This window comes from Macaca mulatta, chromosome 5 (assembly GCF_049350105.2).
Source record: "Macaca mulatta isolate MMU2019108-1 chromosome 5, T2T-MMU8v2.0, whole genome shotgun sequence".
In the NCBI taxonomy this organism is placed as follows: Eukaryota; Metazoa; Chordata; class Mammalia; order Primates; family Cercopithecidae; genus Macaca; species Macaca mulatta.
This window is the reverse complement of record NC_133410.1, coordinates 47597766-47621850: the sequence shown is the minus strand read 5'-3', so window position 1 is coordinate 47621850 and position 24085 is coordinate 47597766. Positions and strand designations below refer to the sequence as shown.

At 40.4% G+C, this 24085-nt stretch overlaps 1 protein-coding gene across 4 annotated transcripts in view; it reads left to right on the top strand.

Annotated features, from left to right (window-relative positions):
• TXK (TXK tyrosine kinase) overlaps positions 1 to 24085 on the top strand; it is a 77104-nt gene that overhangs the window by 8499 nt on the left and 44520 nt on the right. For all 4 annotated transcript variants that reach the window (XR_013417841.1, XR_001444768.3, XR_003729625.2 and 1 more), the window contains exons 2-5: positions 13501 to 13555; positions 14588 to 14690; positions 15382 to 15587; positions 23480 to 23545. Coding sequence is in view for 1 of the 4 variants with exons in the window: in XM_015138338.3 (XP_014993824.3) it covers positions 13501 to 13555; positions 14588 to 14690; positions 15382 to 15587; positions 23480 to 23545 (430 nt within the window). In the remaining 3 variants the exon portion in view is untranslated. The remainder of the gene's footprint in view (positions 1 to 13500; positions 13556 to 14587; positions 14691 to 15381; positions 15588 to 23479; positions 23546 to 24085) is intronic.

The following is a 24085-nucleotide window of genomic DNA, read 5'->3' as shown; positions in this document are numbered from 1 at the left end:
CCCTGTTACATTTTGGACTTGCCAGTTTCCACAACTACCTGAGCCAGTTCCTTAAGAGAAACCTCTCTCTGTGTTCACCCTGACTGTTACAAATGTCATGCTTACAAACATGTACACGCCTCTGCACTGCAGTAAGCATGACATTGCTGAAGCTCTGCAGTACAGCATGTTTACTATTTAACATTGTGTCAGTCATTTATACCTTACTGAGAAAAAGTGTGAGAGCCTCTCCTGAGGCCTGCTTTGATAGCAGGGAGACAGAGTCAGTCTCCTGGGGTCCTGAATGGGGGAAACACCTGCCTTTGAGTCAGGGGTGGAGTTGGCTCAGAAGAGAGGAGTTGGAGCTGAAGATTCACTTTGGTTTACTCAGTCTTCTTCCTCCATTTTGTCTTCAGAGGGAAAACCATACCTGCTCCTGTTTGGTTACCTTAAATGTATTTTGTGAGTACCCAATAAATAGTTGCTGAATGAGTTCTAGGGAACTGGTTGGGGGACAAAGTGGTAAAGTAACTGAGAGTAGCTGGTATGTTCTAGCGATGTTTGCCTCTGCAATCTTATTTAATCTTCTCATCCACAAGGATAGTCTTATTGTGATGCTCATGGACTCTGGGCCTGACGTCTGGCTCAGCTGCTTTTTATGTGACTGGATAAATGGCTGAAGCTCTCTGTTCCTCTGTTTCTTTAAGATGGGATTCATAATGTTAGTATAGTGAGTAAGTTAGCATAGCGTAGTATAGTAAGATCTTAGTATATCTGTCATGCCTGGCATATGGTAAAGGCTATGTTGGTAGAAGTGGGAAAACCCTTTCTTAGAAGACAGCTTTTATTACCTACATTTTCTAGATTTGATTGCCCAAAATCACACTGTTACTCCAAGGGAGCAGTGATTTGACTGCATGTCTGCCTGATACTAAAGCCTGCTGAACCCCATATTTTCTTTTAATACAGAAAAGAAAAAACAAACACATTTGAATGCCAGAGAGTTTTTAATAATTTCATTTGGCATCTCATGGTTTGGTACTTTATTTTGGATAAGGATTTATTTAAAAATATACGTCTGGAATGAAAGGTTAGACTTATGAGCCACCACAAATGCTGGCTAAAGCTCTGGAAGCTCAGTCTTCACCCCTTTGTCGTTCCACTCAGTCAAAAGGTCACGATCAAGTTGTCTTTCTCTGTGGCCAGCATCACACTGTGAAATACTGGGTGATAAGATGAATGAGTGGAAAAAAAAAAGAGCTCAGATATAATGTAAGGGTGTTGATATTGGTTGGGTCTTATTTAACAGCTATTTATTGAGTTCTTGTTATGTGCCAGGCACTGATGCCAGAAGCTGGGGAGAAGACAAAAAAAATTAAAAATAAAAAAAGGATAAGATGCAGTCCCTGAGATTGAGAAGCTTGCAGTCTGGTCCAGTGTCTCTGCTGGGGTTGATTTTGTCCCCAGCGAACATTTGGCAATGCCTGGAAATACTTGGGTTTCCACAATTGGAAGGTGGTGGTGGTGTGGGTGTTAGAAGGGAGAGGGCTGTGTTGCTGCTGGCATCTAGTGCATAAAGCCCAGAGATGCCCTAAATATTCAGTGGTACACAAGACAGCTCCCCACAATAAAGAATGATCCTGTCTAAAATGTTGATACTGGTGAGATTGAGAAGCCCTGTGAGAGATGACGCCTACATAGAGAAACTTAAATGACCATCTCAGGTGGTACCTAACTAGGAGCCACAGGGCAGGACTGACCATAGGTGCTTTGGGAACTGAAAGGAAGAGTAGATGGGAGTGGATTGCAATGTAAGTCTTCCTTTCCAGGTTGGAGGCAGAGATGCACAATGTGTCTGTGAGAACAGAGCAAGCGGAAGAAGCTAGTGCAGCGGGAATTGGTGAAAGCTAAAGCAGTTAGGGTGAGGTCACTTATGGAAGATCTTGAAAGTGGGAGAAGATATAATGCTGAAGATGAAGAGCAGTTGGCTGAGGCAGGCTTTTAGGGAAATGGGTATATAGGGTGAATTGAAGGAGACAGCTCGAAGCAGAGACTCTAGATTTAGATTCAAATCCTGGCTCCCTGCTTACTAGCCCTTTATTGGTAAGGAGTAACCTCTCTGATTCAGATTCCTCATCTGTAAAGTGGCATCTACTTCACAGGGTCATTGTAAGGACTAAGTGAATTAATGCCAAATTACAGGTATGAGTTGATGAGGACTTAGCCTGGCTTATTGGAAGGGTGTATAAGAAAGAAAAAGCCAAGCCCTGTGAACAGATTGATAGATTGATGGCAGATTGAATACAAAGGGTAGGGCTCAGGAAGAATCTAAGTTTTCTATGGTGGACTCATTCACAGACATGGGAAGATCGGAAAGGGGAAGCGACAGAACGGTTTTCCTACTGGGGATAGTGAGGAAGATGATAAATCTTGTTGGGGAAAAGGTAAGACAGAGGCCAAATTGGGGAAATAAAAATCCTTTTGTATCTATCACTAAAAGTTATGTACATGTAGAAAGCTATCAATCATAGAATGGGTACCTAATTATCAAATCACAGGCCTATTTGGTTTTCTGAGTTTTTCCTTTTCTTTATAAATTTAAGTTTTGAAATATTTCAAGCATACAGAAAAAAGTAGAGAATAACATAACATGCTAGTGATTACTCAAGAATAAGGTGGCCATTATATACACTTTCGGGCTTTGATGATAATAAATAATTTGTTTATATTAAAACAGAAGGCTACATAGATGATCAGAGCTCATCTTGCTGGACCATTTTCCAATGGCTTCTAGGCTGAGAACTGATTGCTTTGCTTGGCCTGTGGCCAAGTTGTTCTCTAACTTCAGTATCTATCAAGCCCCCCTACTACATAGACTCCCAAGGTCTTATCTTCCTTTATTTCAAGGACTTTTATGACGGAGTTATTCCTCTCTGGTCATACTGTTCACCACTTCCAATTGAACCTGCTTGTTCTGTTCCAAATACCATTTGCAAATTCCCACTAGGAATGAATCAAGACGGGTACATCCTCTGAGCAAGCCTATAATTTTGTGCTCTTTCAAACATATTCATTCATTTATTCATTCACTGAACAAATATTTATTGAGCATTCATTGTGTCAAAAAGTGTTCTAGCCTCTTGGGATATAACAATTGTGAACAAAATAGACAAAGGTGCTTGTTTACATACTAGTGAGGGAGACAAACAGTAAAGAAAAAAAGGTAAATAAATTGCACAGCATGTTAGAACATGAGAAATGCACCAAAAAAGGAAGAAAAAGTAGAGCAGAGTGAGGAACCTTAAAGGAAGTGCAGATAGGCATAATAACAAATCAGAGAGCTATTCACTTAGAAGATGAGGTTTGAGCAAAGACTTGGAGGGATTGGAGGGAGTTGAAAATGGAGGGAGGAGTGCTCTCGAAAAAACAAAAGCCAAGAATCTCTGGTGAGAGCAGGCCCTATGGCTCCAGCAGCAGCATCAGGGTGTGGCTGAGCGAGGTGATCAGGAACTTATTGCAGAGGAGATGAGAGGCAACAGGAGGCCAGATCATGGAACATTTTATAGGCTCTTGTGGGACATGTAGCTATAACCCCGAGTGAAATGGGGAGCTATTGTGGGGTTCTCAGACAAGGAGCAACATGATCTGACTTAAGAGTTAAATTAATTACTCTGGCTGCTGTGCTGAGAATAAAGCATAGTGGGAGGAGAAGAAGCAGGAAGAAGTTAGGAGGCTTTTGGTGTGAGCCAGGTGAGGTGATGGTGGCTTATCCATGGTGGTGACGGATGAGATGGGGAAAGCAATAAGTGTGTGTGTGTGTGTGTGTGTGTGTGTGTGTGTTTTAAATTGTGTTGAAATAGATATATATATATCTCAAAAATTTGCCATTTTAACCATATTTGAGTGTACAGTTCAGCAGCATTAAGTACATTCACATTGTTGTAAACCATAACTATTCTCTATCTCCAAAATTTTTTCATCATCCCAAATGAAAACTCTTGAGTAAACAGTTTTCTATATCCACAGGGTCCACATTCCTGGGTTCAACCAGCTGTTGAAAAAAAAATTTTGAAAAAAAAAGGATGGTTGCATCTGTATTTAACATGTACACACATTTTTTTCTTGTCATTATTTCCTAAACAATATAGTGTAACAATGATTTACATAGCATTTACATTGTATTAGGTATTATAAGTAATCCAGAGATGACTTAAAGTATATGTGAGGAAGTGTGTAGGTTATATGCAAATATTACATCATTTTATATAAGGATCTTAAGCATCTGTGGATTTTTATATCTGTTGGGGGATCTGGAACCAGTCTCCCATGGACACTGGGGAAGACTATATTTTTTAAAGGCACAATCAGCATACTTTCTTGATAAATTGGCCTGGGTGTGAGAGAGAGAGAGGCGTCAAGGGTGACTAAGATTATTTACCTGAGCAACTGGAAAGACAGAATTGCTTTTGACAAGATGGAGAAGGGTGACAGAACCCGTTTGGGGAGGGAGGAAGTAAAAGAGTTCAGATTTCATCTCCTGTTTACTTGAGGTATCTACTAGACATCCAAGTGGAGAATTTGAGAATGCATTTGGGTAGGTGAGTCTGGAGTTAATTAGAACTGGGCTAGATGTGTACATTTGGATGTCATCAGTTGATAGATGGTTTTTAAGCTGCAGGAGGGAATGGGATAATCAAAAGAGTGAATAAGACAAAGAAAAGAAGAAATCAAATGCTTTGCAGGAAATCTAGCATTATTAAGAGGTCAGGGAGGTAGAGAACAAAGCAGCAAAAGAGACTGACAAGGAGCAAAGCCAAGGGATGTGGTACCAATGCTGCCAAGAGAGAGGTCAGTAAGATGAGGACTTAGAGTTGACCATTGGACTTAGTGGTGCATGGGTCACTGGCGACCTTAACAAGAGCAGTATTTTTTTTAGAAGTGGTAGAGATGACAGCCTGACTGTAGTGGAAGGAGAGCAGTTGGAGACAGCAAGTAAAGAGCCTTATTTCTAGGGCCGGAGGACTGGCTCACGCCTGTAATCCCAGGACTTTGGGAGGCCTAGGTGGGCAGATCACTTGAGATCAGGAGTTTGAGACCAGCCTGGCCAACATGGTGAAACCCCATCTCTACTAAAAATACAAAAATTAGCCGGGCGTGGTGGCAGGTGCATGTAATCCCAGGTATTCTGGAGGCTGAGGCAGGAGAATTGCTTGGACCTGGGATCCAGAGGTTGCAGTGAGCCAAGATGGCACCACTGCACTCCAGTCTGGATGACAGAGCAAGAGTCGGTCTCAACCAAAAAAAAAAAAAAAAAAAAAAAAAAAGAGAGAGAGACTTATTTCTAGATTTTACAATAAATAGGCAGCAAATCAATGAAGGAAATAAGATCACGAGAAGTTTGTTCTGTTTTTAATCGCTGAAGTAACTACGCACGTGTGCATGTGTGTGTGTGTGTGTGTGTGTGTGTGTATGCTGATGATCCAGTAGAGAGGGAAAAAATGGTGATATAGGAGAAGAAGGGAGTATTTTTTAAATTTTGAATTTGAATACCTCCAAGTGGGCTTGGTCACAACATTTTGCCACAGTCTACACTCTATTCTGACCTACTTCATTCATTTATGTAACGAACATTTAGTTTTGCATCCTCTGGCCTGGATAGATACAGATCTATTTGGGGCTCTAAAACAACACTGGAATAAATTGGTTAGAATGTAAACGAGACCCATTCCTGCCAAAGTCCTTAAGTGCTAACGCACCCTCTCTTCGAAGAGTGATTTTTTGCAGTTTGCTCATCCCAGCAGACACAGCAGATGAAAATGGACAGTCAGAAGTAGCTGAAATCCAAACACCAAAGAATATGATATAGTGCAGATTCTTGGGAATTAGTAATTTATTTTATTTTTGTCTCCAGAAGTAAGTCTTTGGGTGGACCATGGAAAATGAGTGATTTCTGGGTGCAGGAAAAGGAAGAGAGAAATGAAAGAAAAGGAAGAGAGAAATCAGAGGGGAGCAATGAAACAGCAGTGGGTGCAAAGGTGAGTCCTTGCCTGGGCTTGGACTTGAACTGTATGTCCAGGGTAGAGAAGAGAGATTTCCCATTAGACCATCAGTGTGTCAATGGCTCAACAACTGAGCAATGGTGATGTCCAAATCAGAGAAAGGTAAGTCACAGATGTATGAATGTAGGTTTGGAAGATCAACTTCTTTGATAGGAAAGGAACTAGTATGTATTGATAATGTGTAGGAATTGAATTTTGCAGCCAGCCTCCAAAATGGCTCAGTGTTCCCCACCTTTTAATAATCATTCCTCTCCATCCTAAACTCTATCTTAGAAACAAAAATCTGCAAGGTTAGTTCAACGTCCTCCTAAACCCTCTGGTTCTAATTGGATTACACCTACTGGGAACCCTGGAATGAAGTTGTAGTGAGGTTGTTTTGTCCCTAAACAGCAGATCATTCACCTCCTCAAAGTGATCTCTGCCCTACTTTACTCTCTCTCCCCATCCTGGTCTTTTTGAACCTAGGGATGGTGACAGTTCTACTACTGCTGGACCTGGGTTCCTGTATATCTTTTGTGGTTTTCACTCCTTTGTAATTAGTCCCTTTATAAATAACCCTTTCAAAGTTAATCTAAATATGTCATGTTTTCTCTTGTATCAGAAGTAGCTCTAGGAAGCAGATTCAGAGTTGGGTCTGGGATTTATTTGGTCATATATTTAGAGGTCCAGAGATACCCTCTGCTGGAGAAATAACTCAGTTATCAATTAATCAAATTGTCATTGGTACTGCTTGGGATAAAGGGCAAAGAGAGGGCAAGATGCTGGCTTTATGGCGTTTCAGGAAAGCCCCAATAAAACTGCAGCACAAACCCTTAGGAATATTTTCCATCTAAAAAGCAGCTCCTGACTTGCTACTGGTAAAGACTAAATGCTTAATCATAGATCATCAAATATTTATGTGATTCAAGCTGCTTATCATGAGCTGTGTGTTATCTGATTCAATGGACTATGAAATTGGTCATGCATACTTGTTTTCTATCCTAATACAGAAGTGGCATATGTGAAAATGGGCCCTAGTAGATCCAGAAGCTTCAAGAAAGCTTCATAAGCATGCAACATCTATTCACATTGTACCTGCTCTTTCTGCTTCTACTTCAACTCACACCAGTGGCCTCTTGGGTAGTTCTCCAACAGCTTATGGGAGAAAAATTTCTGGCTTGATTTACTGGAAGATCTGCGTCATAAATGTATACCAACAGGAAACAGCCATTGTACTACAGCCTCATTCAGAGGTAGCCTGATAGATAGTGTTGAAATAAAGTCCTCCCAGAACTTCAGGAAACACGTAAGTTTATTCACTTCATTAGGAAAAGAGATAGTCGGAGACATTGATCTACCTTGATTCACGGGCAATGGTAAAAACAAATCGGTCTGCCAATGGGAACTTGGAAGGAACAAAATTGGAAGATAGGTGACAAGGAGATCTTGGGGAAAGGAATGTGGTTGAATTTCTTAAAACGGGGACAGAATAGGAAGATATAACCAGAGACTGACAAGATGACCCATGTTGTGGAGGGAGTTAGCTTTTTCTTAGTCTCACTGGTGCTTGTTCAATGGCCCCCGAATATCTTACCATGTGTCCCATAACTCCAAACCAGCTGACTTGATAGAACAGAAGAACGGCCTTTTAAAGGCTCAATTACTATCACATCTGGAAGACAACATCTTGCAAAGTTCAGGTAGGGTCCTGTAGGATGCAATAAATGTCTTAAACCATCATATGCTTTTGCTTTTCCATAGCCAGGGTACATTATATGCTTTTGTTTTTCCATAGCCAGGATACATGAGTCTGGAAACAAAGCGGTGGAGATTGGAGCAGCCTCTCTCACCATTTCAACTAGCAGCCCACCAGAGTATTGTTGTTTACTTTCCCTGTGACTTTGGTTTTTGTAGGTTTGGAGATTCCATTGCCAAGAGAAGAATCCTTTTATTAAGGAATATTGAAAATTGAACTGCCCTCTGGCCGCTATGGGATTCCTTGTACTACTGAATTTATAGGCCCTGAAGGGGGTCAGTGTAGCTGGGGTGATTATCCTGATTAACAGAGGAAAATTGGGTTGGTACTTCACAATTATGGCAAAGAGAACTTTGTTTAAAAATTAGGGAATGCATTCGCTTCATTTCCTAGTGTTCTTAATAGTCCTGGTCAATGGAAAACTGTAGCAACCCCACAAAGACCAGACTAAACAAAAACCCAAATCCTACAGGAATGAATATTTGGGCACCTCCTCCAGCCAAGGTGTTGGCAGTGGCAAAGGGGAAATGGAATGGATAATGGAAGAGGGCATATATGATTTCCACTTTCAGATGGGCCGAGTGCAGTGACTCATGCCTGTAATCCCAGCACTTTGGGAGGCCAAGGTGGGCAGATCACTTGAGGTCAGGAGTCCAAGACCAGTCTGGCCAACATGGTGAAATCCCGTCTCTACCAAAAACTATAAAAAATTAGCTGCGTGTGGTGGCACATGTCTGTAATCCCAGCTAGTTGGGAGGCTGAGTCAGGAGAATCACTTGAACCTGGGAGGTAGAGGAGGTTGCAGTGAGCCAAGATAGCACCACTGCACTCCAGCCTGGCCTACAGTGAGACTCTGTTTAAAAAAGAAGGAAAGAAAAAATGGATGCTGAGGGGTGTACTGTGCTGGATGTTTCTTGTCTGCCCCTCTCCCTGCTGGTCCACTCTCTGCCTTTCACCAGCCTGCTCTTCGCTCCTGTGTGATTTACATACAACCATCTGGCTTCCTTCTGGGTTAGGCCAATGGAGAGCCCAGCAAGGAGGGAGGGAGGAGAGTGGAGTAAGGATATTAATTCTCCTGATTTTCTTGCTATGAAGTCTCCTTGGGCCATCTGTGTCCTTGGATGGATGATACGTGCTCTTTTCCAGGTGGCCTGGGCCACAGACACCCTCGCCTTCTAGGTTCTGGTAACCTTCCCTTCCCTCCTCACTTGGTTAGGTGTGGTGATGGCTCAGCTCTGGATTCCTGCACTATCCTTGTAGTTTTACTATGCTCTACCTACATCTCTATACTTCCTTTTATAAATAAATCCTTCTCAACATATCCCAGTTTGTGTGCCTTCTTTTTTTTTAATATTTATTTATTTATTTATTATTATTATTATAGTTTAAGTTCTAGGGTACATGTGCATAACGTGCAGGTTTGTTACATATGTATACCTGTGCCATGTTGGTGTGCTGCACCCATCAACTCGTCAGCAGCCATCAACTCGTCATTTACATCAGGTATAACTCCCAATGCAATCCCTCCCCCTTCCCCCCTCTCCATGATAGGCCCTGGTGTGTGATGTTCCCCTTCCCGAGTTCAAGTGATCTCATTGTTCAGTTCCCACCTATGAGTGAGAACATGCGGTGTTTGGTTTTCTGTTCTTGTGATAGTTTGCTAAGAATGATGGTTTCCAGCTGCATCCATGTCCCTACAAAGGACACAAACTCATCCTTTTTTATGGCTGCATAGTATTCCATGGTGTATATGTGCCACATTTTCTTAATCCAGTCTGTCACTAATGGACATTTGGGTTGATTCCAAGTCTTTGCTATTGTGAATAGTGCCACAATAAACATACGTGTGCATGTATCTTTATAGCAGCATGATTTATAATCCTTTGGGTATATACCCAGTAATGGGATGGCTGGGTCATATGGTACATCTAGTTCTAGATGCTTGAGGAATCGCCATACTGTTTTCCATAATGGTTGAACAAGTTTACGATCCCACCAACAGTGTAAAAGTGTTCCTATTTCTCCACATCGTCTCCAGCACCTGTTGTTTCCTGACTTTTTAATGATTGCCATTCTAACTGGTGTGAGATGGTATCTCATTGTGGTTTTGATTTGCATTTCTCTGATGGCCAGTGATGATGAGCATTTTTTCATGTGTCTGTTGGCTGTATGAATGTCTTCTTTTGAGAAATGTCTGTTCATGTCCTTTGCCCACTTTTTGATGGGGTTGTTTGCTTTTTTCTTGTAAATTTGTTTGAGTTCTCTGTAGGTTCTGGATATTAGCCCTTTGTCAGATGAGTAGATTGCAAAAATTTTCTCCCATTCTGTAGGTTGCCTGTTCACTCTGATGGTAGTTTCTTTTGCTGTGCAGAAGCTCTTTAGTTTAATGAGATCCCATTTGTCAATTTTGGCTTTTGTTGCCGTTGCTTTTGGTGTTTTAGACATGAAGTCTTTGCCCATGCCTATGTCCTGAATGGTACTACCTAGGTTTTCCTCTAGGGTTTTTATGGTATTAGGTCTAATATTTAAGTCTCTAATCCATCTTGAATTAATTTTCGTATAAGGAGTAAGGAAAGGATCCAGTTTCAGCTTTCTACTTATTTTCCCAGCACCATTTATTAAATAGGGAATCCTTTCCCCATTTCTTGTTTCTCTCAGGTTTGTCAAAGATCAGATGGCTGTAGATGTGTGGTATTATTTCTGAGGACTCTGTTCTGTTCCATTGGTCTATATCTCTGTTTTGGTACCAGTACCATGCTGTTTTGGTTACTGTAGCCTTGTAGTATAGTTTGAAGTCAGGTAGCGTGATGCCTCCAGCTTTGTCCTTTTGACTTAGGATTGTCTTGGAGATGCGGGCTCTTGTTTGGTTCCATATGAACTTTAAAGCAGTTTTTTCCAATTCTGTGAAGAAACTCATTGGTAGCTTGATGGGGATGGCATTGAATCTATAAATTACCTTGGGCAGTATGGCCATTTTCACGATATTGATTCTTCCTATCCATGAGCATGGTATGTTCTTCCATTTGTTTGTGTCCTCTTTTATTTCACTGAGCAGTGGTTTGTAGTTCTCCTTGAAGAGGTCCTTTACATCCCTTGTAAGTTGGATCCTAGGTATTTTATTCTCTTTGAAGCAATTGTGAATGGAAGTTCATTCATGATTTGGCTCTCTGTTGGTCTGTTACTGGTGTATAAGAATGCTTGTGATTTTTGCACATTAATTTTGTATCCTGAGACTTTGCTGAAGGTGCTTATCAGCTTAAGGAGATTTTGGGCTGAGACAATGGGGTTTTCTAAATATACAATCATGTCATCTGCAAAGAGGGACAGTTTGACTTCTTCTTTTCCTAACTGAATACCCTTGATTTCTTTCTCTTGCCTGATTGCCCTAGCCAGAACTTCCAACACTATGTTGAATAGGAGTGGTGAGAGAGGGCATCCCTGTCTTGTGCCAGTTTTCAAAGGGAATTTTTCCAGTTTTTGCCCATTCAGTATGATATTGGCTGTGGGTTTGTCATAAATAGCTCTTATTATTTTGAGGTACGTTCCATCAATACCGAATTTATTGAGCGTTTTTAGCATGAAGGGCTGTTGAATTTTGTCAAAAGCCTTTTCTGCATCTATTGAGATAATCATGTGATTCTTGTCTTTGGTTCTGTTTATGTGCCTTCTGATTCTTGTTGGGATCCTGACTGATAATACTTCCCTTTATGTTCCAGGGACTTTAAAAGATGTTATCTAATTGGTTCTTCACCACGATCCTATTACAATCAGTCTTCTTGATTACCCTCTTACCATATACCTGGTATTGGTCTAGGTGTTTTACATGAATCAATTTAATTAGTCCTCACCATTGGCTTACATGTTAGCCATCCTATTATTCCCGTTTTACAGATGAGGAAACTGAAACACAGAACATTTACTAGTTTACTCAAAGTCACAAAGGTAGACATTTATCTCTGCCTTCTAGGGCTTTTCAAAGGGAGTACATACTATTTACCTCAGTTTTACAGTTAGGAAAACTAAGACTTAGATTAAGTAAAGAGACTTATCCAAGATGTAGTCAGCCAGGTGACTAGGGCTAAACCCTAGGTCTGTCTCCCCTAAAAGTGAATGCTCACCTCTAAGGTACTCTGCTGCCTCCAGAATATTTTCAGATGTCAATATGAGTATGAACTGATGGGGAAATGTAGGTTCTATGAAAATAAAATATCCTTTTGAAATTCAAAATTTATTTATGGTCTTTTTTATTATTATTGTTATTATTTTAAGACAGAGTCTCACTCTGTCACCCGGGCTGGAGTGCAGTGGTGCAATCTCAGCTCACTGCAGCCTCCGTCTTCCAGGCTCAAGGGATCCTCCCACCTTGGCCTTCTGACTACTGGGGACTACAGGCATGCACCACCATGCCTGGCTAATTTTTTAAAAAAGCTTTTTGGGGTAGACATGGGGTTCCACCATGTTGCCCAGGCTGATCTCAAACTTCTTGGGCTCAAGTGATCTGCCTGCTTCAGCCGCCCAAGGTGCTGGGGCATGAGCCACCACCCTTGGCTTATTTATGGACTTTAAAAATGAAAATCATCTCACTTAAATCAAATAATGATGAAGCTTGACAACGAAAGTCTAGGCATAACCTAGACTTATTAGGTAGTTCTTTCTTCAAATATTCAGTTTATCTTTAAACTTATTCCAGAGTAAGAGCCTATGTTTTATGGAATACTATGCAGCCATAAAAACAAATGAGTTCATGTCCTTTGCAGGGACAGGGATGAAGCTGGAAGCCATCATTCTCAGCAAACTAACACAGGAACAGAAAGCCCAACACTGCATGTTCTCACTCATAAGTTGGAGTTGAACAATGAGAACGTATGGACAACAGGGAGGGGAACATCACACACTGGGGCCTGTTGAGGGGTGGGAGGCAAGGGGAGGGAGAGCATCAGGACAAATACCTAATGCATGCGGGGCTGAAAACCTAGATGATGGGTTGATAGGTGCAGCAAACCACCACGGTACATATATACCTATGTAACAAACCTGCTTGTTCTGCACATGTATCCCAGAACTTAAAGTAAAATAAAAAATAATAAAAAAAGAAATACCAATACCTAGATTCATCCCCAGATAGTCTAATTTTTTTTTGGTGTGGGGTATGCAGGGTATGACCTGTGCACCAGAATATTTTAAAAGCTCCTCAGATAATTCTAACATGCTGCTAAGGTTTAGAACAATTTTTAATTGCAAGAAATAAATAAAAGAATCATCCCACTGAAATACCATCCCACTGAAATGTTGATGGAATTTTTAAAAAGAGCCTATGTGTTAAGCATTTTAATTTAAAAATACATGACAGACCTAATTCAAAATCTCTGCTAACAGATTTCCTAGGAAAGCATCACTTTTGGAATCCTATTCTCTTGTACATTTGTTAGTGAACATCAGCCCTGACAAAGGTAAAAGAGAATACACTGGTCATTTATCACTCACAGACTGAGGAAATGCAAAAACCAGGCCAGGGGAGAAGAGCCTGAGAAGGGAAACCACACTGGCCAAGGTGCCAGAAACTTATTTTTTGCTTTAGTGACAGTTATTTGTCTTCCACTAGTGAAGGAAGGCACGATCGAGACTTTCATATGCTTTATAGTAATTCGTATCACCCATCCCTTAGAGACTCCCTCAATATCATGTACTCGTGGCTTTCTAACAGCTGAGAAATGACCTGCTTTTCAGATAACACCATCCAGTCGGTTTTCTGTTGCTGCTGTTGCTGTTCAGTGCAGAAGCGGTAAGTCTACTCCAGGGGCAATTTCTTGAAAAGTAATTAATTCAGTTTCTTTAATACCTATGGAGTCACCATGTCTCTTTGCACCTGCTGTTCTCTCTACCTGGGAACCTTCTCCCATTTTCTCCCTGTTGAATTCAGGTCGAGGTCAAATGTCAGGTCATCTGGGATCCTTTCCTGGTCCTTCGGACTTAGTTGTTCATCCCATTGTGTTCCCACCGTGTGCGGCATGGTTCTCCACTTAATTTTTATTTCATGTATGTTGTTTATAGGTCTGTGCTCCAATATGTAGTTTTTCCCTTTAATGGCAAGAATCCTATCTTAGTTATGTATCTCCCCAAAACTATCGGTGTATCTTATTCTTTAGTGGCAGTAAATGACTCTGTAAGAATTAAATCCAAGGCAGCATGTTAACAGAAAAAGGCTAACATTTAACAGGAGCGTCCTGTATATCAGATACTATGCTAAAAGATTTATGTTTATTAATTTATACAGTTCTCAAAACCACCTACTTTTTTTTTTTTTTTTTACAATTCCCATTTTACCGATGAGGAAATTGAGGATTAGATAGGTTACACTGCTTACCCAAGGCCACACTATGAAATGGTGGAGCTGGGATTCAAACTCATGTTCCTAATCACTATACCGTGTCTATTTACAACAAAAAGACACCATCAAAAGAGCTAATGCATATAAAATGACAAGCACTGAGCCAGATACAGAGTACGTTTTTATTACCATGAGTATAATTTTATGCCCCAAAGATGCACCAGACTCTACTGGGAATGTGACATGTTTTTTCAATTTTATTTTATAACAACTCTATGCTCTTAGCACCTCTAGTTACTGGATAAGGAAACTTAAGTTCTTAAAACTAGTAATTTTCCCAGGGAGATGGAGTTAGGAAGTCTTCTAAATGAAAATGGAGTTGGAAACAGACCTGGATGTTTCTACTATTTCTGTGAAAATCTAGTGGATGTATAGATACCTTTTGTACAAATAATTATTTGTAACATGATTGCTTTTCAATGTCAGACAAGTGAGAACACAGATAAGCCTGAGCCCAGATGAAGAGCTTCCAGAAAAACACACCCAGCATCGCAGGCCATGGCTCAGTCAATTGTCAAATAAGAAGCAAGTGAGTATCATTTTGACAGGCAAGAGGGGAATGGAAAAGGTTGTCTTTGGAGAGTCTTCATTCACGAGGTGCTGTTTGTTACCCAAAATCTAGTATCATGCTTGGCATAAAATAAGTGCTCAATAATTTGTGAAGGAATGTTCTAGAAGAAAGTAAAAGGAAAAAGAAAAGACCAGTTAAAATAGGCTACTTATATTTACAGGCAGAACTTGAAAATGGGCAATGAGTGGGAAAAAACATATTCTGGCTCCTGTCATTTTGAGGCTGAGATTAATTTTCACTTCAGTGAGAAACAGCATTCTTAGGAAGTATGGTAAACCCAAGCACGAGCTGCCGCCACACACAAAGAAAAAGGCCTTTTTTCTTCTTTTAAGGAGACAAAAATCCTTAAAACAAGGTAAAACTATTGAAGAAGAGTACATCATCTTTTGAGAATTTTGATATTAAAAAGTCCAGTGAAATGCTGGCAAGAGAGCTTGTTATCTCAAAAGTGTACAAAATGATGAGGGTATTGCTGGATCCAAAAGGAGTTTTATGGTTAGTCCTTTTCTACATTTATGCCATCCTGGCTTCTGCCTTGGTGTAGCTAGATAAGAAAAGTGAGGCAGAAGGCAAATATGCTTTATCCCTATATTTTTTAGTATAAATTATTAAAATGATTGTAAAACAACTCATTTCTTGGTTTTCACAGTCCAACACGGGCTGTGTGCAGCCGTCAAAACGAAAGCCACTGCCTCCCCTCCCACCCTCTGAGGTTGCTGAAGAGAAGATCCAAGTCAAGGCACTTTATGATTTTCTGCCCAGAGAACCCTGTAATTTAGCCTTAAGGAGAGCAGAAGAATACCTGATACTGGAGAAATATAATCCTCATTGGTGGAAGGCAAGAGACCGTTTGGGGTAAGACACTTACATGACTTAGTCCGTATCCAATTCCTCCAACACAAAGAAGACTATTTAGTGACTCAGGCTTATAACTCTTTCCTCTGCATGAAATGGAATCTGTCCCCTCTCCCCCAAGATATGTGAGAGAATGAGAGAACAGTGATTTCAGGCAGTTTTCAGGCAGAGTCTCAGAATCAGGTACACCTGGCTTCACATCCTGATGCTGCCGCTTACTATTGTGTGTCCCCAGGCAAGTCACTTACCCTCTCTGAATTTTTGTTTCTTTATTTGTACAATGGAAATAGTAATTCTGACAATGTAGGTTCTTATTCTAATTTGTGCTTTCATTTGGGAATTTGTCGGTTTTTTCCTGTTAAGCTCTAAGGTAAGAACAGAAATAGTATTTTATTCACTTTTATGTTTCTACAATGACAAGTTTTGAAAGCAAACATTGCAGTCGCTGCTGAATTAGATTAGAAAGAGAAAAGATCCTGGGATGCAGATAGGTTTCATTGTGTCAGTTGCAACAGATGGTTAATGCCTGACTGGAGTCCTGATTGAGAAGAATTCTGAGGAATATCTGGACTTCCTGAGAGAGAAGGCTGGCATTGATTTCTGATATTTGTCAAGATTTGGATATTCTAAGTATCCAAGTATTATAAGCATGTAAATTATATACCTCTCCAACTACATTTTCTCAGTGATGTGGCTCTCTTAACAGTTCTCAACATGTGATGGAGACTTTTCAGTGGAAAAAGAGGCATTAGTAGGTTCAGGACTGTGTAATTAGCCACATCTGCGGGTATGCTATTGGCATGCCTCAGACTTAAAAATTGAATTTTTTATTTCACAGTAAGTGAATAGAGTTTTTAAAAAATATAATACGCAAATATTAATATCAAAATTGTACTTTGCCACTACCTGCAAACCCAAGTGTCTCCCCAAAAGTAAATACCGTTATCCATTTTCAGATTATTTTCAATGCACTTACATACACGTATCAAAATATATGGTATTGTTTGTAGAATTCATTACCTAAATCTTATCATACTTTATGCATGATTCTGCAGCTTACTCTTATTTCTCAATAATATGTCTTGGAGATCTTTTTGTAATTTCTTTTTTTTTTTTTTTTCCCTTTTTTTTTTTTTTAATTATACTTTAAGTTGTAGGGTACATGTGCATAACGTGCAGGTTTGTTACATATGTATACTTGTGCCATGTTGGTGTGCTGCACCATTCAACTCGTCATTTACATCAGGTATAACTCCCAATGCAATCCCTACCCCCGCCCCCCTCCCCATGATAGGCCCCGGTGTGTGATGTTCCCCTTCCTGAGTCCAAGTGATCTCATTGTTCAGTTCCCACCTATGAGTGAGAACATGCAGTGTTTGGTTTTCTGTTCTTGTGATAGTTTGCTAAGAATGATGGTTTCCAGCTGCATCCATGTTCCTAAAAAGGACACAAACTCATCCTTTTTGATGGCTGCATAGTATTCCATGGTGTATATGTGCCACATTTTCTTAATCCAATCTGTCACTGATGGACATTTGGGTTGATTCCAAGTCTTTGCTATTGTGAATAGTGCTGCAATAAACATACGTGTGCATGTGTCTTTGTAGCAGCATAATTTATAATCCTTTGGGTATATACCCAGTAATGGGATGGCTGGGTCATATGGTACATCTAGTTCTAGATCCTTGAGGAATCGCCATACTGTTTTCCATAATGGTTGAACTAGTTTACAATCCCACCAACAGTGTAAAAGTGTTCCTATTTCTCCACATCCTCTCCAGCACCTGTTGTTTCCTGACTTTTTAATGATCGCCATTCTAACTGGTGTGAGATGGTATCTCATTGTGGTTTTGATTTGCATTTCTCTGATGGCCAGTGATGATGAGCATTTTTTCCTGTGTCTGTTGGCTGTATGAATGTCTTCTTTTGAGAAATGTCTGTTCATATCCTTTGCCCACTTTTTGATGGGGTTGTTTGCTTTTTTCTTGTAAATTTGTTTGAGTTTTTTGTAGGTTCTGGATATTAGCCCTTTGTCAGATGAGTAGATTGCAAAAATTTTCTCCCATTCTGTAGGTTGCCTGTTCACTCTGATGGTAGTTTCTTTTGCTGTGCAGAAGCTCTTTAGTTTAATGAGATCCCATTTGTCAATTTTGGCTTTTGTTGCCGTTGCTTTTGGTGTTTTAGACATGAAGTCTTTGCCCATGCCTATGTCCTGAATGGTACTACCTAGGTTTTCCTCTAGGATTTTTATGGTATTAGGTCTAACATTTAAGTCTCTAATCCATCTTGAATTAATTTTCGTATAAGGAGTAAGGAAAGGATCCAGTTTCAGCTTTCTACTTATGGCTAGCCAATTTTCCCAGCACCATTTATTAAATAGGGAATCCTTTCCCCATTTCTTGTTCCTCTCAGGTTTGTCAAAGATCAGATGGCTGTAGATGTGTGGTATTATTTCTGAGGACTCTGTTCTGTTCCATTGGTCTATATCTCTGTTTTGGTACCAGTACCATGCTGTTTTGGTTACTGTAGCCTTGTAGTATAGTTTGAAGTCAGGTAGCGTGATGCCTCCAGCTTTGTCCTTTTGACTTAGGATTGTCTTGGAGATGCGGGCTCTTGTTTGGTTCCATATGAACTTTAAAGCAGTTTTTTCCAATTCTGTGAAGAAACTCATTGGTAGCTTGATGGGGATGGCATTGAATCTATAAATTACCTTGGGCAGTATGGCCATTTTCACGATATTGATTCTTCCTATCCATGAGCATGGTATGTTCTTCCATTTGTTTGTGTCCTCTTTTATTTCACTGAGCAGTGGTTTGTAGTTCTCCTTGAAGAGGTCCTTTACATCCCTTGTAAGTTGGATTCCTAGGTATTTTATTCTCTTTGAAGCAATTGTGAATGGAAGTTCATTCATGATTTGGCTCTCTGTTGGTCTGTTACTGGTGTATAAGAATGCTTGTGATTTTTGCACATTAATTTTGTATCCTGAGACTTTGCTGAAGTTGCTTATCAGCTTAAGGAGATTTTGGGCTGAGACAATGGGGTTTTCTAAATATACAATCATGTCATCTGCAAACAGGGACAATTTGACTTCTTCTTTTCCCAACTGAATACCCTTGATTTCTTTCTCTTGCCTAATTGCCCTAGCCAGAACTTCCAACACTATGTTGAATAGGAGTGGTGAGAGAGGGCATCCCTGTCTTGTGCCAGTTTTCAAAGGGAATTTTTCCAGTTTTTGCCCATTCAGTATGATATTGGCTGTGGGTTTGTCATAAATAGCTCTTATTATTTTGAGGTACGTTCCATCAATACCGAATTTATTGAGCGTTTTTAGCATGAAGGGCTGTTGAATTTTGTCAAAAGCCTTTTCTGCATCAATTGAGATAATCATGTGGTTCTTGTCTTTGGTTCTGTTTATATGCTGGATTATGTTTATTGATTTGCGAATGTTGAACCAGCCTTGCATCCCAGGGATGAAACCCACTTGATCATGGTGGATAAGCTTTTTGATGTGTTGCTGAATCCGGTTTGCCAGTATTTTATTGAGGATTTTTGCATCGATGTTCATCAGGGATATTGGTCTAAAATTCTCTTTTTTTGTTGTGTCTCTGCCAGGCTTTGGTATCAGGATGATTTTGGCCTCATAAAATGAGTTAGGGAGGATTCCCTCTTTTTCTATTGATTGGAATAGTTTCAGAAGGAATGGTACCAACTCCTCCTTATACCTCTGGTAGAATTCAGCTGTGAATCCATCTGGTCCTGGACTTTTTTTGGTTGGTAGGCTATTAATTATTGCCTCAATTTCAGAGCCTGCTATTGGTCTATTCAGGGATTCAACTTCTTCCTGGTTTAGTCTTGGAAGAGTGTAAGCGTCCAGGAAATTATCCATTTCTTCTAGATTTTCCAGTTTATTTGCATAGAGGTGTTTATAGTATTCTCTGATGGTACTTTGTATTTCTGTAGGGTCGGTGGTGATATCCCCTTTATCATTTTTTAATTGCGTCGATTTGATTCTTCTCTCTTTTCTTCTTTATTAGTCTTGCTAGTGGTGTGTCAATTTTGTTGATCTTTTCAAAAAACCAACTCCTGGATTCATTGATTTTTTGGAGAGTTTTTTGTGTCTCTATCTCCTTCAGTTCTGCTCTGATCTTAGTTATTTCTTGCCTTCTGCTAGCTTTCGAATGTGTTTGCTCTTGCTTCTCTAGTTCTTTTAATTGCGATGTTAGAGTGTCAATTTTAGATCTTTCCAGCTTTCTCTTGTGGGCATTTAGTGCTATAAATTTCCCTCTACACACTGCTTTAAATGTGTCCCAGAGATTCTGGTATGTTGTATCTTTGTTCTCATTGGTTTCAAAGAACATCTTTATTTCTGCCTTCATTTCGTTATGTACCCAGTAGTCATTCAGGAGCAGGTTGTTCAGTTTCCATGTAGTTGAGCGGTTTTGATTGAGTTTCTTAGTCCTGAGTTCTAGTTTGATTGCACTGTGGTCTGAGAGACAGTTTGTTATAATTTCTGTTCTTGTACATTTGCTGAGGAGTGCTTTACTTCCAATTACGTGGTCGATTTTGGAGTAAGTACGATGTGGTGCTGAGAAGAATGTATATTCTGTTGATTTGGGGTGGAGAGTTCTATAGATGTCTATTAGGTCTGCTTGCTGCAGAGATGAGTTCAATTCCTGGATATCCTTGTTAACTTTCTGTCTCGTTGATCTGTCTAATGTTGACAGTGGAGTGTTGAAGTCTCCCATTATTATTGTATGGGAGTCTAAGTCTCTTTGTAAGTCTCTAAGGACTTGCTTTATGTATCTGGGTGCTCCTGTATTGGGTGCATATATATTTAGGATAGTTAGCTCTTCCTGTTGAATTGATCCCTTTACCATTATGTAATGGCCTTCTTTGTCTCTTTTGATCTTTGATGGTTTAAAGTCTGTTTTATCAGAGACTAGTATTGCAACCCCCGCTTTTTTTGTTCTCCATTTGCTTGGTAAATCTTCCTCTATCCCTTTATTTTGAGCCTATGTATGTCTCTGCGTGTGAGATGGGTCTCCTGAATACAGCAGACTGATGGGTCTTGACTCTTTATTCAGTTTGCCAGTCTGTGTCTTTTAATTGGAGCATTTAGTCCATTTACATTTAAGGTTAAGATTGTTATGTGTGAACTTGATCCTGCCATTATGATATTAACTGGTTATTTTGCTCGTTAGTTGATGCAGTTTCTTCCTAGCCTCGATGGTCTTTACATTTTGGCATGTTTTTGCAATGGCTGGTACCTGTTGTTCCTTTCCATGTTTAGTGCTTCCTTCAGGGTCTCTTGTAAGGCAGGCCTGGTGGTGACAAAATCTCTAAGCATTTGCTTATCTGTAAAGGATTTTATTTCTCCTTCACTTATGAAACTTCGTTTGGCTGGATATGAAATTCTGGGTTGAAAATTCTTTTATTTAAGAATGTTGAATATTGGCCCCCACTCTCTTCTGGCTTGGAGAGTTTCTGCCGAGAGATCTGCTGTTAGTCTGATGGGCTTCCCTTTGTGGGTAACCCGACCTTTCTCTCTGGCTGCCCTTAAGATTTTTTCCTTCATTTCAACTTTGGTGAATCTGGCAATTATGTGTCTTGGAGTTGCTCTTCTCGAGGAGTATCTTTGTGGCGTTCTCTGTATTTCCTGGATTTGAATGTTGGCCTGCCCTACTAGGTTGGGGAAGTTCTCCTGGATGATATCCTGAAGAGTGTTTTCCAACTTGGTTCCATTTTCCCCCTCACTTTCAGGCACCCCAATCAGACGTAGATTTGGTCTTTTTACATAATCCCATACTTCTTGCAGGCTTTGTTCATTTCTTTTTCTTCTTTTTTCTTTTGGTTTCTCTTCTCGCTTCATTTCATTCATTTGATCCTCAATTGCAGATACTCTTTCTTCCAGTTGATCGAGTCGGTTACTGAAGCTTGTGCATTTGTCATGTATTTCTCGTGTCATGGTTTTCATCTCTTTCATTTCGTTTAGGACCTTCTCTGCATTAATTACTCTAGCCATCAATTCTTCCACTTTTTTTTCAAGATTTTTAGTTTCTTTGCGCTGGGTACGTAATTCCTCCTTTAGCTCTGAGAAATTTGATGGACTGAAGCCTTCTTCTCTCATCTCATCAAAGTCATTCTCCGTCCAGCTTTGATCCGTTGCTGGCGATGAGCTGCGCTCCTTTGCCGGGGGAGATGCGCTCTTATTTTTTGAATTTCCAGCTTTTCTGCCCTGCTTTTTCCCCATCTTTGTGGTTTTATCTGCCTCTGGTCTTTGATGATGGTGATGTACTGATGGGGTTTTGGTGTAGGTGTCCTTCCTGTTTGATAGTTTTCCTTCTAACAGTCAGGACCCTCAGCTGTAGGTGTGTTGGAGATTGCTTGAGGTCCACTCCTGACCCTGTTTGCCTGGGTATCAGCAGCAGAGGCTGCAGAAGATAGAATATTTCTGAACAGCGAGTGTACCTGTCTGATTCTTGCTTTGGAAGCTTCCTCTCAGGGGTGTACTCCACCCTGTGAGGTGTGGGGTGTCAGACTGCCCCTAGTGGGGGATGTCTCCCAGTTAGGCTACTCAGGGGTCAGGGACCCACTTGAGCAGGGAGTCTGTCCCTTCTCAGATCTCAACCTCCGTGTTGGGAGATCCACTGCTCTCTTCAAAGCTGTCAGACAGAGTCGTTTGCGTCTGCAGAGGTTTTGGCTGTGTTTGTTATTGCCCTGTCCCCAGAGGTGGAGTCTACAGAGACAGGCAGGTTTCCTTGAGCTGCTGTGAGCTCCACCCAGTTCGAGCTTCCCAGCAGCTTTGTTTACCTACTTAAGCCTCAGCAATGGCGGGCGCCCCTCCCCCAGCCTCGCTGCTGCCTTGCCGGTAGATCACAGACTGCTGTGCTAGCAATGAGGGAGGCTCAGTGGGTGTGGGACCCTCCCGGCCAGGTGTGGGATATGATCTCCTGGTGTGCCTGTTTGCTTAAAGCGCTGTATTGGGGTGGGAGTTACCCGATTTTCCAGGTGTTGTGTGTCTCAGTTCCCCTGGCTAGGAAAAGGGATTCCCTTCCCCCTTGCGCTTCCCAGGTGAGGCAATGCCTCGCCCTGCTTCAGCTCTCGCTGGTCGGGCTGCAGCAGCTGACCAGCACCGATCGTCCGGCACTCCCCAGTGAGATGAACCCAGTATCTCAGTTGAAAATGCAGAAATCGCCGGTCTTCTGTGTCGCTCGCGCTGGGAGTTGGAGACTGGAGCTGTTCCTATTCGGCCATCTTGCTCCGCCCTCTTTTTGTAATTTCAAATGTTGGTTAAGGTATAGGAAAAGTGAAGCCTCTACCATGCTGATAGGTGTGTTAATTGGTATATCCTCCTTTGAGGACAATTTGTTGCATATCCTGAAAGATGCACATAGCCCGTGACTTAGCCATTCCCCTCCTTGCTATCTATCTTTGAGAAATATTCTTACTTCTGTACAAGAAGGCATGTTCAAGGATTTCTTTACAGCATTGCTTCTACCAGGGAAATGGCTAAACTAGAATACCTATACTATGGAATACTCCTCAGCAATTGAAAAGAATGAAGCCAATGTCTTTGTAATCGCTGTGTTTTTAACACAGTCACTATGATATCAGATGATCATTTAAATGCCCCCTTTTCTCTCTGAAAAGATTGTGGGGTCATAAAACCTCTTAAACTACTCACGTTACAAGTCGGGATCTTAATATACTTCTTGTACAGAGATTTTTGTTGAGTTCGAAATTTAAAAAACTTTTTTTTCTCCTTTTAACAATTTAATCAGTAAAATGAATTTGATTTCCCCCTACATCCTTGAGGTTTTTAAAGGATTATTGCCATGATAATGCCACAAACATGCCAAGCATTTTGACTTTTGCTTTTTCTTTTGTTGTAGGAATGAAGGCTTAATCCCAAGCAACTATGTGACTGAAAACAAAATAACTAATTTAGAAATATATGAGTAAGTCTTCTCCAAAATATAACCTATGATTAACCTATGAACATCAGGGACATTTTGGCAGCTTGTAAGTATAGATAGTGTTTTGGGTCTGTAAAAGGAAAAGAAAGTAACACATTTGACAGCATTAATAATAAAGAGACGTTTGATCCTTATCATGGTTGATTCAGAAACTTCTTTTTCTTAAACTTATTTTTGTTCTGTTTTGTATAGCCACTTTTTCTGTTTTAACAGTGACAGTCTGAAACCAAACATTCATCTGGTACCTGTTTGACTGTATATTTTAACTGGAAAATTTACTTTAAAAAATGACATTAAATTTTCAATGAGTGGTAAATTGGACTTAACCATATAGATAAATGACTATATTTTGGCTCATGTTTTTATGTGTTTTAGAAATAGCTGATGATAAGAACTAGGCTAATGCTGTAGTTTGGAAGAACCATTTGGCATGTTCACTAGAGTTCCGCCTGAAATCTATTTTTGTTACAATTACAGATTTGGAAGATGGAGGAAATCTTAGCAATCACTTTTTTAGCCCCT